The 14212-nt window shown below is 40.7% G+C and overlaps 1 protein-coding gene across 2 annotated transcripts; it reads right to left on the bottom strand.

Annotated features, from left to right (window-relative positions):
• Nucleotides 1–8075: 8075 nt before the first annotated feature.
• On the bottom strand, nucleotides 8076–13379 carry YEATS4 (YEATS domain containing 4). 2 transcript variants are annotated; one of them, XM_054273881.1, is made up of 7 exons: nucleotides 13295–13379; nucleotides 13084–13203; nucleotides 12454–12520; nucleotides 12269–12363; nucleotides 10780–10872; nucleotides 10615–10702; nucleotides 8076–8656 (listed from the first exon to the last, which is right to left on the bottom strand). In XM_054273881.1, exons 1-7 carry the CDS (start codon nucleotides 13343–13345, stop codon nucleotides 8487–8489), a joined length of 684 nt encoding a protein of 227 aa, XP_054129856.1. In that variant the 5' UTR covers nucleotides 13346–13379; the 3' UTR covers nucleotides 8076–8486. The 2 variants fall into 2 exon arrangements, with proteins under 2 accessions (XP_054129856.1, XP_054129864.1); XM_054273889.1 differs by lacking the exons at nucleotides 13084–13203; nucleotides 13295–13379 and adding an exon at nucleotides 12942–13053.
• Between the last annotated feature and the right edge of the window lie 833 nt (nucleotides 13380–14212).

Here is a 14212-nt window from a genome sequence, read left to right as displayed (position 1 = left end):
TTCACTGCTTGTGGGAGGAGGGAATAATGACAGAACAGTTTTTTCTTTAATAAAGCATTTTTTAAAAAAGTTTTGTGTTTACATCAAAGAACCCCAAAGAAACAGGCCTTCAAGATGAAGTGAAAAGGTGAAGAACTTCCTGCCTCTTGGGGAAGTTCATTGCGCTGTTGAGGAAATTTCTGCCCCTTGTGTTAGAGAGCTTCATTATGTCAGGAGAGCCAAACTGGTAACTGTGGGCCATAGATGCTCTCTGGATGGGCTTTTCCTTCTCTCTCTGCCACACTCTTGGCCTTTCCTGAGATGTTCAATTGGTTGCTGTTTGTGTCAGAGCTCAGGGTAGACTGCATATCCTGGTTTTAAATGAGACCCACTCGTCAGTGCAGACCACTGTGAAGCAGCCTGAAGTATTTGGGGTTTTTGTTCTGCTTTCAGAATTGGTGGGTACGGAAATTTTGGCAAAGTATGAAGCAAGATGCTGAGAGTTTTTGTTCTTAAGGGTTTTTTTCTCAAGGCTACTTAATTCTGTAGCAAACGTGCACCCACTTCAACCTTCAAGTAGCCTTTTTGCTACACATTGCAAATTTTCAGAATATTTTTGCTCTTTTTCAATCTGTCCTTTTTTAAAGCCATAACAACATTTTTCATGCAAGTGACTTACTGGAATACTACTTTTAAAATAAAATAAGTCTGATTTGTTAAAGATGGTGAATTCATAGACAGCAGTTGCTTCTCTTACCCACCATAGTCAGACTGGGTTGTGCTGCCACAGGATGAGAACTGTACTGTCCTGAATGCTTCTTCAGATCAAAGTGGATGAAGGGTATAATTTTAGAGCTGAAAGACATTGCTTACATTTTGAGTAAAGAAGTGCAATTTATCATACCACCCATCCTATATTGCCCATTCAGATTGCAGGCCTTCAGGCCTGGAACTCTGCCTGTGCATTTTACATGTGCAATATTCTCAGGATACAACATAAATAATAATATATCATCAGTGAAGGGAATAGCCCAGTGGAGCAATCCACAACTGAGTGAACCTTTCAGATATTGTGGAACAGCGCCAGCATTACTTCAAAAACATTTCTTTTTTCACAAAGTCAGTCAAATGCCTAAATTAAAATCCCACTCAATTGCTTTGGTCTTATCAGATAAAGTATCTATGTGTTCATTTAATATGCCTCTCATGCATTTTATCTTTGTGCTTCATTTAAATATGAGAAGCAAACACATTTTATATAGTTGTTATTCTCCAATTACTACAAAAGCTTCTTGGAATCTTTGATCATGAGAATGTTATTTCAAATCCAGTTCTGCTTCACAATTACAAAGTGTCTTCACTGAAGTTAGTTTGGATGCAATTCTGACTCCAGTAGAGTAAACCACAGTCAGTCCTCAAAAAACCAGGTATGACTATGGAGCAGTAAAGAGATCAGAATGAACCCAAATAACTGAGTTGATTTATGGGGTGGTGGGGTTTTTTAGACAGAAATTCCAACCAAAGCTGTAATGGTAACAAGAATCTGATGTGAAACGCCAATGATTTAGCATTACATGGCATTTACAAAACACTATTATTAAAATACAGTAGATCAGCAAATTTTATTTTTTTGTATCATGGATACTAGGATAGAAGTTCAGCCCCAGAGTTTTGGTTTCTTAGGGGTATTTTTACACAAGGCCAGAGAGAAGAGATGCAGGTATATAATGGCTGCTAACCAAGCTCAACGCCCTGGAGTGCACATTCAATGATCACAATGTATTCTGAGCTGTCACACAAACTGTCTCTAGATTTAAGTAAGACTGAAGCCAGCACTCTACAGCATCAGTGTCAGATAAAGCTCAGGAAGCAGCAGCAGCAAAACAAATTACACTGCTTTTTGTCTTACAGATTGTTTCTCAGTTTTTATTGAGTGGTGAAGTAGCTGTAGCATAGAACTGAGGATGGAACTTACAGATGGCAAATCTTTTAGCAAATGTGTAAAATACAATGCAAAAAATATTTTTACTGCAAAGTCAACAATAGGGCATGCAGTAGCAATGGCTAGGTGACAAACTGACAAGTGTTTTGTTTAAATTGGTGTTTAAATTTGTGCATAGCGCGTCTTCAGATTTCCAAAAGCCTTAGCTTAATACCTGTAAAGTCTTAACTATCATGAAATATAAAACATCACTGAAGTGTCCTTTCTACTATTAAAATGAGGCTTTTTCATTTACTGATTTATTACCTTCATTCACCAGAGGTCCGATTGAAATTCAGTCACTTCACAGGGATCGAAGGTCAGGTTTATTTAGTGAAGGACCAAGCATTTCCATCTCCAAACACAGAGGCCCAGCAATTGCAAGTGTTTAGTACCATATGGAGTCAGATTCACAGAAAATACTGTGAACAAAGTATTTTCAGACAGTGAATCCATGAAGAGTTTTACTGCTTTTCCATTTTAAAATACACATACTCTGTTAGCCAGTTCCAAAAAGCAATGATTTTGTTTCTGTCTTTTATCCCTGAGGGAAAAATGAATACTGGAAAGAATTCACAGCCTTAGAAAAGTATCTTCTTTGTTCTCAGCAAAATGCACAAGGACTAGGACTAATTTCTTATTTACTAATAAAAACCAAGCAAAACTCCCAACACAGTTTAGTTTAAATTCAGCCAGACTGTGTTTGATATTTGAAGTTGTAGACTCCTGACTACTAAATCCAAGTGAATCTCTCAGGATGCAGCACTAGCAGACCCATCAGTGATGGGACACCCCAGGAGTACGAAGCACCACCCAAGAGGAGCAGCCTTGTGGCTGGTGACTTGCAGGCCTGGCAGCTGAGCACACACCAAATCAGCCGTGCCCTCTGACATGGCCCACGATTTTCTGTCCTGATCCCAGGCAATGCCCATCATTGATCTTCATCCAACACTGCACCTCCTGGCTGCTGCTGCTAAGGACTATGCAAAGAAGATTCAGAACAGCCACAAAGCTTTGCAAAGCAGCAGATGCTTGGTTCATTTTAAAAAATGTGCAGCGGGTGCTGGAGTTTGGTCTGTCTAGTTTAGTGCTGTGTCTTTCTTCACCATGCAAACATACTTAACCTGTAGCAAGAAGGAAAAGAAAAACCAGTTCCAGTTGTCCAATATATGTATATATACAGATATTTATTCTACAATCACTAAAAGGGTGTATAACTTCCAAAGGTAACAGGAAAATAATTCCATCTAATTTAGACTTATGTATTTACTAAGGATGCTACTCTTTCCTGAGATGATTTTTTTTTTCAGCTTGAAAAAAACCATTCCATTTGTTTCCTCTAATGCCCTAACCACTACATGAGGTTATGCTTTTTCTTGCCTGTTCCCTGCCCAGTCTCAGAGAAGTCCTGCAGGGCTGACTGTCCACAGCTCACTGAGGGCAGCAGCACAGCAGAGTACTCTCATGATCTCATGGTGAAGAACTAAAACTCAGTGATGCAGTTTTCCTCAGGAATATTTAGCTTACCAAGTAAATGCTTCACCTACTACATAATCTTCCATAAAGAAACCAGGAAATAACATCAAAAGTTAACTGCAAGCTCCTCAAACATAACTTCTCAACACTCTCCTTTTTACCTCCTCAGAGTTCAGGTGGATTGAGACCTGAATAGAGCTTTAGGTGGAACACAGTTATCACTCTACTCAGGACAGTAATAAAAACAAAATAACCTGGATTAATTCTTATTTTAAAAACACAGAGATGCTTTTTTAACATTCTAGATCAGAGATTAAATAAAATGTTCAATTTGAAAAATGCTGGTTTGTAGACTGAAAAAAAGTGAGATTTGCCTGACATTGCAGAATTAAGATATTAAGAAGAAAATAAGATATTGGTCCCTTCAGGTGAAAAATTTGCAAAGCAGAAGCCAGTAGTAGATCAGATTAAATTTGTTTTCTGTCCTAAAGTACAGAATTCCCCACAAGTGTGGGGGAATGAACACTAATATAACAAATGAACACCTTAAAAATACAGTCATTATTAGGGGCAGAGTAGGACAAATCCTGTATATTGCAATGAATGAAGTTATTTTTGTGGCCTAATCATTGACATTCAAGGGATTTTTCCTATGAAAATCAAGATGTAAATTTTAATTCTGGATATGTATTAGCTATTTGCGTGGGCAAGACTGTTTCACTAGAAACTTACATGACTTCACCTGCTAGCTTAAAACATTTTTAAATGGAAATAGTATGAATGTATCCTAAGTGAATGTTACATAAATCCCTACTGAATATATATAACACATTAATTTCTCATTGATGCTATTCTTTTCTGCCATCCTAATTCTCTTTTTTCCCCCCTCTTAGGTGAAACTCTTCTTCCCTGCAGTATGCAGGAAAATTAAAGTTCCAACACACTTGGAAGCCAAAGGTTCATTTGTAGTATTCATTAAGCAGTAAGCAGCCAAAGAAGTGTATTAACTTTATCAACATTGACTTGATAAAACAACAAAAGTAATTACTTTTACTGGTGTAAAATCCTGCAATTGAGTGCAAGCAAAGAATGCAGTCCAGTAGAGTGCCTGAGTTATGTTTCATGCACTCATATTGTCACACAATCTTGGCCTGAAAAAGAAAAAAAAAAAAAGAAAACAACTAAGAGCAACCCACTGCACACTTGGTTTGTTGACAAGGCTGCTGAACAGTTCTTTAACATGCAAGAGATCATTTGGTCACCTCTACAGAAACAAATACAGGTGTTCTCATCAGATGACCAAGTCTCAAAGCAAATGAGATTAACCAAAGATGTCACAGATCTACGAAAATCCCAGTAATTAAACTGTTGTAGAGACTGGAGAATATTTTGGGCATACCTGCCACCTGGTGTTTGGAAAACATCATGTCTGAAAACAACCTGAAATGCTCTTAAATCTGTATTCTCATTAAGACACAAACACACATTGATGTATTTTATATGGATGAAATGCATAAGCAGCAAAAGGTTGGTGTAATTACCAGCATCTATCTAGAAAGAAAATGAAGACAGTGCTTTAATGGTTCTTCCAGCTCCATCTCTACAAAAATTCTTTAACTGGATCTACACATCTCCTGTCAGATAATGGCACTCTGGTGAGAAACATCCTGAGCAACAGCCTTACAGTACTTCACAGTCTGACTGTAAACTGCAGCATGCCAAACCCAAAGAACTGACTTATATGAGATGGAGCTGGGTAGGAAAAGGGCTAGTGATATATAGTACTGGGTACTGAGTAATGAATCATTGTCTGAAATTACTGCGATGAGTATTAATTTGTCTTACCTAAAACAATTAAAATGCCCAAGTCTTAATAGTGGAAGTGGCAATGACACTAATAGTTTTGCATACTTGATATTGATGCTCACTGGTAAAACTCAAAACATTAAGCATGTAAACTGAGATAAACCATGTTTATCTTTACCTAGCAAAAGGTTACTTCAAGTGGTGGCTAAAACTTTAGAGCAGGCAACTGAACAAATCCCTGTGCAATTCAGTGATATCAAACTGTACTTATAGCACATTGAGATTTTTGTCTCCTCCTCTGCAAAGCAAGATTTAAATATAACTGTGTTTCCCAATGATAACTCAGGATGAAGCCACAGTCTAAGGTCAGTCTCAGCAATATAAACAGCATTTAAGTTTGCACCCTGGCAAGCACAAACTGGAACTATTTTTCTGGAATCACATCTTCGTAGGGCAGCCAAAAATGAAGCCAAGTGTAGCATTTGGGTTTGTCTTTTTCTTCAAGGCAATGGAGGTCAAATGCAACTGTGTCCTGAGGTGCCCCACTCCACCTCAGTTCTAATGACTTTGAAAATGATACGTACTAGAAGATCAGCACTGTAAATTTACTGTGTACACACACACTCCTGGCTGTTTGCATCAATAACTTTCAGCTGCAGCACACATGGGAACAAACATAACCTCTCAACTAGGTGGGATCCACGCAGCTCTTGAGGATGGCTGGGCATGGCCAGGAGCTGGATTCAATCCCTGTGGGTCCCATCCAACTCAGGATACTCTGTGACTGAGCCTATGATTAATTGCCATTAACTTCTCCTGGAATTTAGTTACTGTCTAATACATGGCTCAGTTGCTTTCTCAGCACCTGAAAAAAGTGTTTTCTAATGAAAACACAGATCCTAACACAGAACTTTGTAAAGCACAAGGTGCTCTTCCTGTTGTATATTGACTGACTACTCAGCAGACAGCTGTGTTAGCAAATTAGAACTATTTTCTTATTTTTGAGAGAGGAGTCTAATGACTCTTCTAGGATCTTTGCAGAGAGTGCAAAGGAGAAGAAAAAAAGATTACAAAAAGTTGAAAGAAAAACTGAAGAAAAAAAGACCACTAACTCCAAACAGAAATTACATCTGTGGTCTAGTATGCTGATGGCTACTAGCAGTGGAGCCAAGATCATTGCTCCTGTATCCTAGGAAACTAGGCTGTTTATTGGATGTAAACAAAAAAAAAAAAAAAAAAAAAAAAATTCAGGCTCCCACAAAGAGTTGGATTGAAAAGGTACATCTCCATTATTTTTTGGTCAGTTCAAGTCTGTTTGAGCAGACCTGTTCATGTTAGCCACAGCTTCTGCAGAACCTCCTTAATACTCCATTTGAGTTGGTCATCATTACTATTATTTTAACTATTATTTTAACTGACAAATATGAAAATAATAATGTTGTATACACCAAAAATTGTGCTTTCCATTCCCATTTTTATTTCAGCATGCACAACATACTGTGGCTCATGCAAGTCTTATTCTCAGTGCACAGCTCTGAACATGGCACTCTTCTTCAGCTGCTGCTTAAAAGGAAATTGGCTACTGAATAAAGAAACCAAAGCACTTAGGTAGCCAAAAATTGACAAATTTGGATATTCTGCACTGCTAGGAAGGATCTGTCTGGATACCACAGTACAAGGTGCTCCTCAACCTATGTGTATGCATAACACCATAAACCAAGAATGCCAAGTAGCTGTTCTTAATGAAAACCCTAAGTCTACATACTGAGTGATGAAACTTTCACTTTACCAAGCCATGTAAAAGCCCATCAATCATCAGTTGTTTCAAATATGAAGAAAGGAGTGCTTTTTTCTTAAAGGATTGATGAGATCAGGTAGATTTTTCGGGGAAACTCTTGCAAGTGACTTAAGAATTACGTGGCAAGGCTTTGGCAGTGAGGGGGCTGTAGGGGTGGCTTCTGTGAGGAGCTGCCAGGAGCTTCCCCTGTGTCCACCAGTGCCAGACAGCTCCAGGATGGACCTGCCACTGGCCACGGCTGAGCCCAACAGGTTGCTGATTTAAAAAGGGGAAAAAAAACCTGCTTGGGCAGGGGGAACAGGAGCAGAGAGAGTGAGAATGTGTGAGGAACAACTCTGCAGGCACCATGGACAGTGAGGAAGGAGATGCTCCAGGTGCTGGAGCAGAGATCCACCTGCAGCCTGCAGAACAGCACACACCAGAGCAAAGGGATGCCCAAAGGAGCCTCTGATCCCGTGGGAAGCCTGCATTGGACCAGCTCCTGTGGCCCCTTGGAAAGGAGCCCACACTGGAACAGGTTTGCTGGCAGGACTTGTGACCTCATGAGGGACTTCATGCTTTGTGAAGAAATGTAGCCTGTGAGGAGCTCTCCAATTGGAGGAATTAATGGAAGACTGCCTCTTGTGGGAGGGACACCAGGCTGGAACAGGGAAGAGTGAGAGGAGGAAGTGGCAGAGACAATATTTGATGAAGTGAGTGTAGTAGAGTACAAATACAAAACAAAATCCTACAAAACAGTACTGGAATAATTTGCTGCTTCTGAGCATAGCCGGTAGCATTGATACATTTGTATGTGTTAAAGCAGCTTTGGGGCTAGAAACTCCTACCTGTGGATATACAAGTTATTTAAAATCCTGTTTTCAGAAAGTGTTTTCATTGTGCTGTAACAGAGAGACATGCCAAAAATCTCTGTAACCACACTTAAATAACTTGCATACCTTTGTATTTCAACCTCTGCCTGAAATCAGAGTATGCTACTTACAGTAGCTTCCTTACAGATGTTGAAGCCCACAGCTGGACAGAGACAAAAAACATTAAAATAAAAAACTGCATATTTTATTTTTAGCTTTAAAGATGCATGTCTAAACAATCAGTAGAAAAAAAAAGTAAAAAAAGTAAACACCAGCATTTTGTAAAATCACATTGAACTAATACAAGACTTAATACAAAGTTTTCATACACGACTCAAATGCAGTTTTCAAAGAAAAAGTAGTCTGGTCTTCAAGACCACTTCCACTTGAAAAAAATCGTTAAGTACCCACAGATTTTAACTATAAAACAAGGATACATTCTTTCTTTTTTCTTCCATTTATGGAGTTGATTGCCACAAACTTCAATCATTTGTCAGTGAAATTCTCATAGTCTCAGTTACAGAACTGAAGAGAACTCATACAATTCCATGACTGAAATCTTTCCATTTTCAGTACACACTCAAGTCAGCACTTGTCACATATCCTTAGACTGATCATCTTCTTCAAGTTTTCTGATTTCATTCTTTAAACAGTTGATGGTTTCACGACTTGCTTTTAGTCTTTCTTTAAGCTCAGCAATTTCAAAACTAGTCTTCTTTTTGGCAGCTTCAAGCTTCTCCCTCGTTTTTACTTCAAGATCTGCAACTGTGGCAGTGATAAAGAAAAAAAGTATATTTTAAGTGCCATGAAATTTGCTTTTTTTTTTTTAACTGAAATAGTAATTTGGATAGCATTGGTCCTGAAAGGAAAAATCTGTTTCTGTTAGCTTTAGAAATTCAATGCTTGTAATCAAAATGGTATCCACATAAGAATCTGGATTTAAAAAAAAAAAAAAAAGTTCGTTTTGCAGCCTCATTCATCCCTCAGCCCATCAGTTTTGTAGATAGCTATACAATTAATAAAATAATTTTCTACATTCTTTTTTAAAGATTAGGTGAAGAAAATAAAATCCGACATGGTGACAGCAAATACATGGGAAATTATAGAGAACTATGAATACGTGGTGCCCAGCGACAGCACGCAAGGCCACAGGCACAAACAAACGTGGGAGGTTCCCTGTGAACATCAGGAAACTTTTCCTGTGAAAGTGACCAAGTGGTGGCACAGGTTGCCCAGAAAGGTTGTGGAATCCCCATCACTGGACACATTTAGAAGCCATCTGGATACAGTCCTGGGAAGCCAGCTGTAGGTGGCCCTGCTAGGGCAGGGGATGGACATGATGCACCCAGAGGTCCTTTCAAGCCTCCACTATTCTGGGTTTCCTTCTCCATGTAACTGTAATCATTTTCTATCTCTCACTGGAGTTTAATTCTACAGATCTGAAAGTTTCAGTTATGCTGCCCTGCTTTAATGAATATCTGACATCAAGTACCTATTTTTTACTATTTTTACATTCACAGGTTTTAGGACAAAGATGGTAAAGCCAACAAGTCAATGAAGGCTGTGGAATTCACTCATATCCCATACACTACATAGCTGTGGGCAGTGGTAAATATCTGCTTCATTACTACATCTTAAGGAAGTATTTATACAAAAAAACCACACTGAAAGTTTCTACCTACTGTCTGGAGAAATATCAAAAAAATTTAAATGAAAAAAGTTTAAATTTGGATGTTTTTATCCATCATATTATTAAACATTTTCTAAACAAAAACTGTAACATGTAACAATAACAAAAAGCCACCTCAAGCCTGGCTGAACTGAGGCAGGAAATACAAGTAGCTCACATATCCACAGAGCTAAGCAGACATAAGGCAAATAGCAACCCTAACTTTGAAGAGCTTCAAATTCATAATCACTCGCCATTCTTAGCTCTGCTGGCCAAAAACTACATGACATTTGTTGCTGGGTGAACAGAAGGCCAGGTGGGGTGGACTGCAATGGATTAATGTTTGTAATCAATAGGGCAGGATTTTGGCTCAATAAATACTACATCTTCTACTCTCAGAAAGCAAATAACAGATGAAATACAGAAGATCAGAACATAAATAATCACTAAATGCATTACAACTCAGGAACCAATGGATCTTTAATTTAGTTTCCTTAATTCCCTTAATATTTTTGCTTATATTTGGAAACAAATTGGATAAAAAGGACACAAAAACCATTACGCTGTACTTAAGGAGTATGTTTGAAATTACCTACATACATAGTTAAAGAAGTAGAAGGGAAAAAAGAGCTTTCAGACACTACTCTTTATCCACAAAGAGTTGCTGCTTTGACTGAAAAATCACTAACTGTTCTGTACTTCAGGCCTTCAAGTGTGACCTTTGCTTGCAGTGCTGAACAGAACTGTACCATAAGGTGGCCTTCATTTACCCTCTGTTTTAATTAATTTCAAAGATGTCAGACTAGGTGTAGTTCATGCCATCACTCTTCATACCAATTCTAATTCCTTTTTTTTTAGAGCCATAGGGATAAGAAAAGTTTTTAGGTAAATATTACTACCCTTGCAAAAGCTGAAGTTAAATTTAATGCAAAATTACCACCTTTTTGCAGCATGCAAATCCATTGTACTGTTACAGCCCCCCCAAAAAATACATTAAAAGCAAATCAAACTATTGTTATTTCTAAAGTTTAAAATATTTTAATTTTCAACTTACACTCTGTTTCATGTTTATAAGCACCTAGTGTTAGCTGACGAGACGTTGTTAACAGCTGCTGCATCATTGCAGTAGGATCTTGAAATATCTAATGAAGGAGAAAAATACATGGTATCACTAATACTCTTCAAAATAAAGTGAGGATTACATTAGAAATGTTCATACCATTTCATCATAGAATTCAGAAACTACAGTTTTCTTCCCCAGGATGGCATTGGTATCCGACTGAAAAAGCTTCAGCAAGTGATATAAAGTTACCTATTCAAAAGACAGAATTTTATTAGCTTAAAAATTGTAGCGAAATAAAAAACTTGTTCTACATATCAACAAGTAGTATTTGTTCCTACAAAATAACTGTATAAGACTTAAAAATGTTTTAGGAATGCAAATATAAATGTCATATAGCTTCAGCAGAATTGCTTTGAATTTAATGTTAACTTTTAAAACATGCCAACTATCTAAAGGTCTCTTGAGACTTTAAAAATGTCTGGGAAAGTGGTTTAGGACTGGTATATAAAAAATACTAATACCACCATTTCCAAATGGGTGATTTAATTCAAATTGACTTTCTCAATCAGTTAGAAAGTGCTTTCTGTGACCTTATCCTCTATTGTTGAGAAACTGAAGCACCAGGGAGGCTGTGAATCGCCTTTCACTGAAATCTCTCTTTCTGGGGTTACTCTTCCATCCTTGCCCTGCAAATGGCAGGGTGGGGAGAGGACTGGCACCCTCTGTGCAGCCCTGAGGAGCCACTGGCCACCTGGCCTGGGAAGGGCACACACAGCCCACGCTTCTCCCCTTCCACACACAGGCCCAGGAGCTGTGGTGGAACAGAGCAGCACCCGACTCCCCTTGGGACCTCCTGGAAAGGAAGGACGTGACAGGCTCCCAAACTGCCTTCCAAGAACAGCAGCAAAGAAAAACACCCAACCAACCTTAGGACAGCTTGGTCAAGCTGTGAATGGAATTAATAAAAGTCAGGGTGCTACCGAGCCCAACAGCACAGGAAACCTGTTGTTACCAATCGCCACACATTCCAGAAAAACATGAAATTCAGTTCCACTCTCATTCAGCAAAAAATGGATTAAAAAAAGGATTGTTCATGTGACAGAAGGAAGTCAATTATTCCCAAAATAAACATCCTTTTACCTAAAATAGAGTAATCAAGTTTCCTACTAGATCTGAATACACAAACCTACAAGATATGGCTAAAACACAGGAATGAAAGAAAGAAATTAATTCCAGCACTTTACACAACTACAGAGTTTTTTAACCTGGTCTTAGGCAGAGATTTATGCTAGTATAGTAGCCCTGCTGCTTTTTGACTGATTTTGATCTGACAGAAAAAAAAAATACTTAAATATCCTAGAACTTGGAAGCTCTGTGGAAGAGAAATCCTCAGTGTGTGCTCAACCCAGGTAATGTGCAATATGTGGTCACAAGTTAGTAAATATCAGAGAAGCCAAGCACAGGAAAAGCAGCCATGAATACCAGGAGTGTAGCATAGAAAGAAGAAAATGTGACCAATCCTTAAATTATCTTCTACAAGAAGAGACTTTTATTACAATAAGACTTATTTTGTCCAGCAATTTCCTAGAGCTGTCAGCCACCATAATTAATTATTTAAGCTTTGTTAAAACTTCAATGTACTTACAGGTCTTTCATTTGGATCAATGAAAAATATCTTAATGATTATTTCAAATTCACCCCAGCCTGTTTCGGTGATTTCATATGGTGGTTTGGTAACAACTGCAATAGGCAACACAGAAGTGTTAACACCATGATAAAGGCAGAACAAACACCCAATTCTAGGAACAACTGCTGAAATGCAAAACCCACCTCTTAAAGGATTACCGTAGCTTTCATGCAACTTGAACTGAATTTTTTTCACATATGCAGACATGTCCTAAAACAGAAACATTGTTATTTCTGATTATTATTATTTCAGCACACCAAGCTACTATTCAGTCATCTATCCTATGTGCCTACATTCTTTCTGATTTTAAATAGTATTTCTTCTGACTTTAAGCACAGAAGGAAAGCAAAGCGGTAAATCTAAAAATTAGTTCTTGCACACAGTTCTCTTTCAGTGTTTCATCCCCATGAATGTTCTCCAGTCTTCCCCTACACTGGAAAGATCACTCCAAAAAACGGAAGCATGCCTTTTCCATGGTTTTCCTTTTTGGAAACCCACCAGCCTCTGTGTTTTCTCAGCTTACAGCCAAAGACCCTCCTGCCCTTTCCTCTAATCCCGGCTTTTCAAACCCCCACGTCCCGGTGCTGCTCGGCAGGGAAAGATCTCTAACATCCCGGAGCGCAACCCTTACCCCAAGGCCATCACCACTAAGGCATGGCCCAGGTGCCACATCCACAGGCGTTTTGCACATTTCCGTGGATGGCAGCTCCCGCTTTCCCAGCCCGCCTGTTCCAAAACCGGGCCAGGCTTTCGGGGAAGCGGCTCTGCCGTACCTCGTTCCGGTACGGCTTCACGTACACCGTCCACTGGTGAGTGTGGCCATCCTCCTCTCTCTTCTTCCCAAAATACCGCGCGACGTTGCCGTACACGATCGGCTTCACGATGGTAACGCCCTAAAGAAAGGAGCACAAGCGGACAGGGCGCGTTGAGAGGCGCTGCCGTACCGCGCCGACCCCCGCGGCCCGAGCCCCGCCGCGGCCGCACCTTCACCCTGCCGCCGGAGTCAGGCCCGAACTCTGCCATTCTCTTGAACATATTGCCCGGGGGCGCCGCCCGCCGCCGCCGCCGCCCGCGCCCGCCCCGCCCGGCCCCGCCGCCGCTCCCGCCGCCGCCGCCGCCGCCGCCCCGCGACCGCCATCCCCCGCGGCTTCCGGGGCGGAGCCGCGCCGCTGCCGCCGCCGGCCGGGGCGGAACGGAGCGCCCAGGAGCGGGGCCGGCCTGCGCCGCGGGAAAGGCGCGCGTCCCTGGACGGGACCCCAAAGGCGCCCCGGTTCCACGCCCTGCACAGGGACACCTTCCGCTACACCGGGGGGCTCAAAGCCTCATCAGCCTGGCCTTGGAACGCTGCCAGTGATGGGGCATCCACGGCTGCCCCAGCAACCTTTTCTAGTGCCTCAGCACCCTCACAGGGAAGAATTTCTTCCCAATATCAATTTAAAATCTGTCCTCTTTCATTTTTAAATCATTCCCCTCGGCCTGCCACTACATGCCTTTGCAAAAAGTCCCCCTCCAGCTCTCTCACAGGCCCCCGTAGGTAGGGGAAGCCTGCTCCGAGGCCTCCTCCAGGCTGACCGCAGCTCTCTGAGGAGATGACTCTGAGGGGGTTGTTGCTTTGCGGAGCTGCTCCGCTCCTCAGCTGCACCCTCTGGTCAGCCCAGCTCTATCTGTCCCCGTGATGGACTGGAGAGCTCGCTGGACTCCTCTGGGGAGCAGCAGCCAGACCCTGCCTGCAAACCATTTTCCAGAGCATCCCCCTGCCCCTCCCGTGGCCATCCAATGCCTGTGACATGCTGGGACTCCTGGCAGACAAGAACACAGTGAACATCGTGCTTAACCCTCTCTCAGAAGGTAAAATTTCCTACCCTCTTGCTTGTATGAACTAGATTGTGTGAACAGCACTGC

The sequence above is a fragment of the Melozone crissalis genome, unplaced genomic scaffold, assembly GCF_028551555.1.
Source record: "Melozone crissalis strain CALT ecotype California unplaced genomic scaffold, PUWL_Pcris_2 ptg000004l_1, whole genome shotgun sequence".
Lineage (NCBI taxonomy): Eukaryota > Metazoa > Chordata > Aves > Passeriformes > Passerellidae > Melozone > Melozone crissalis.
Note: the sequence above shows the minus strand (reverse complement) of the source record. Positions and strands in the feature narration are given on the sequence as shown.

Coding starts and splice junctions, on each gene's coding strand:
- YEATS4 (XM_054273881.1), bottom strand. CDS start 13,345: ATGTTCAAGAGAATGGCAGAGTTCGGGCCTGACTCCGGCGGCAGGGTG. Junction 13,204..13,294: donor ACTCCGGCGGCAGGGTGAAG/GTGCGGCCGCGG, acceptor TCCTTTCTTTAG/GGCGTTACCATCGTGAAGCC. Junction 10,703..10,779: donor CTGAATTCTATGATGAAATG/GTATGAACATTT, acceptor CTCCTTCATTAG/ATATTTCAAGATCCTACTGC.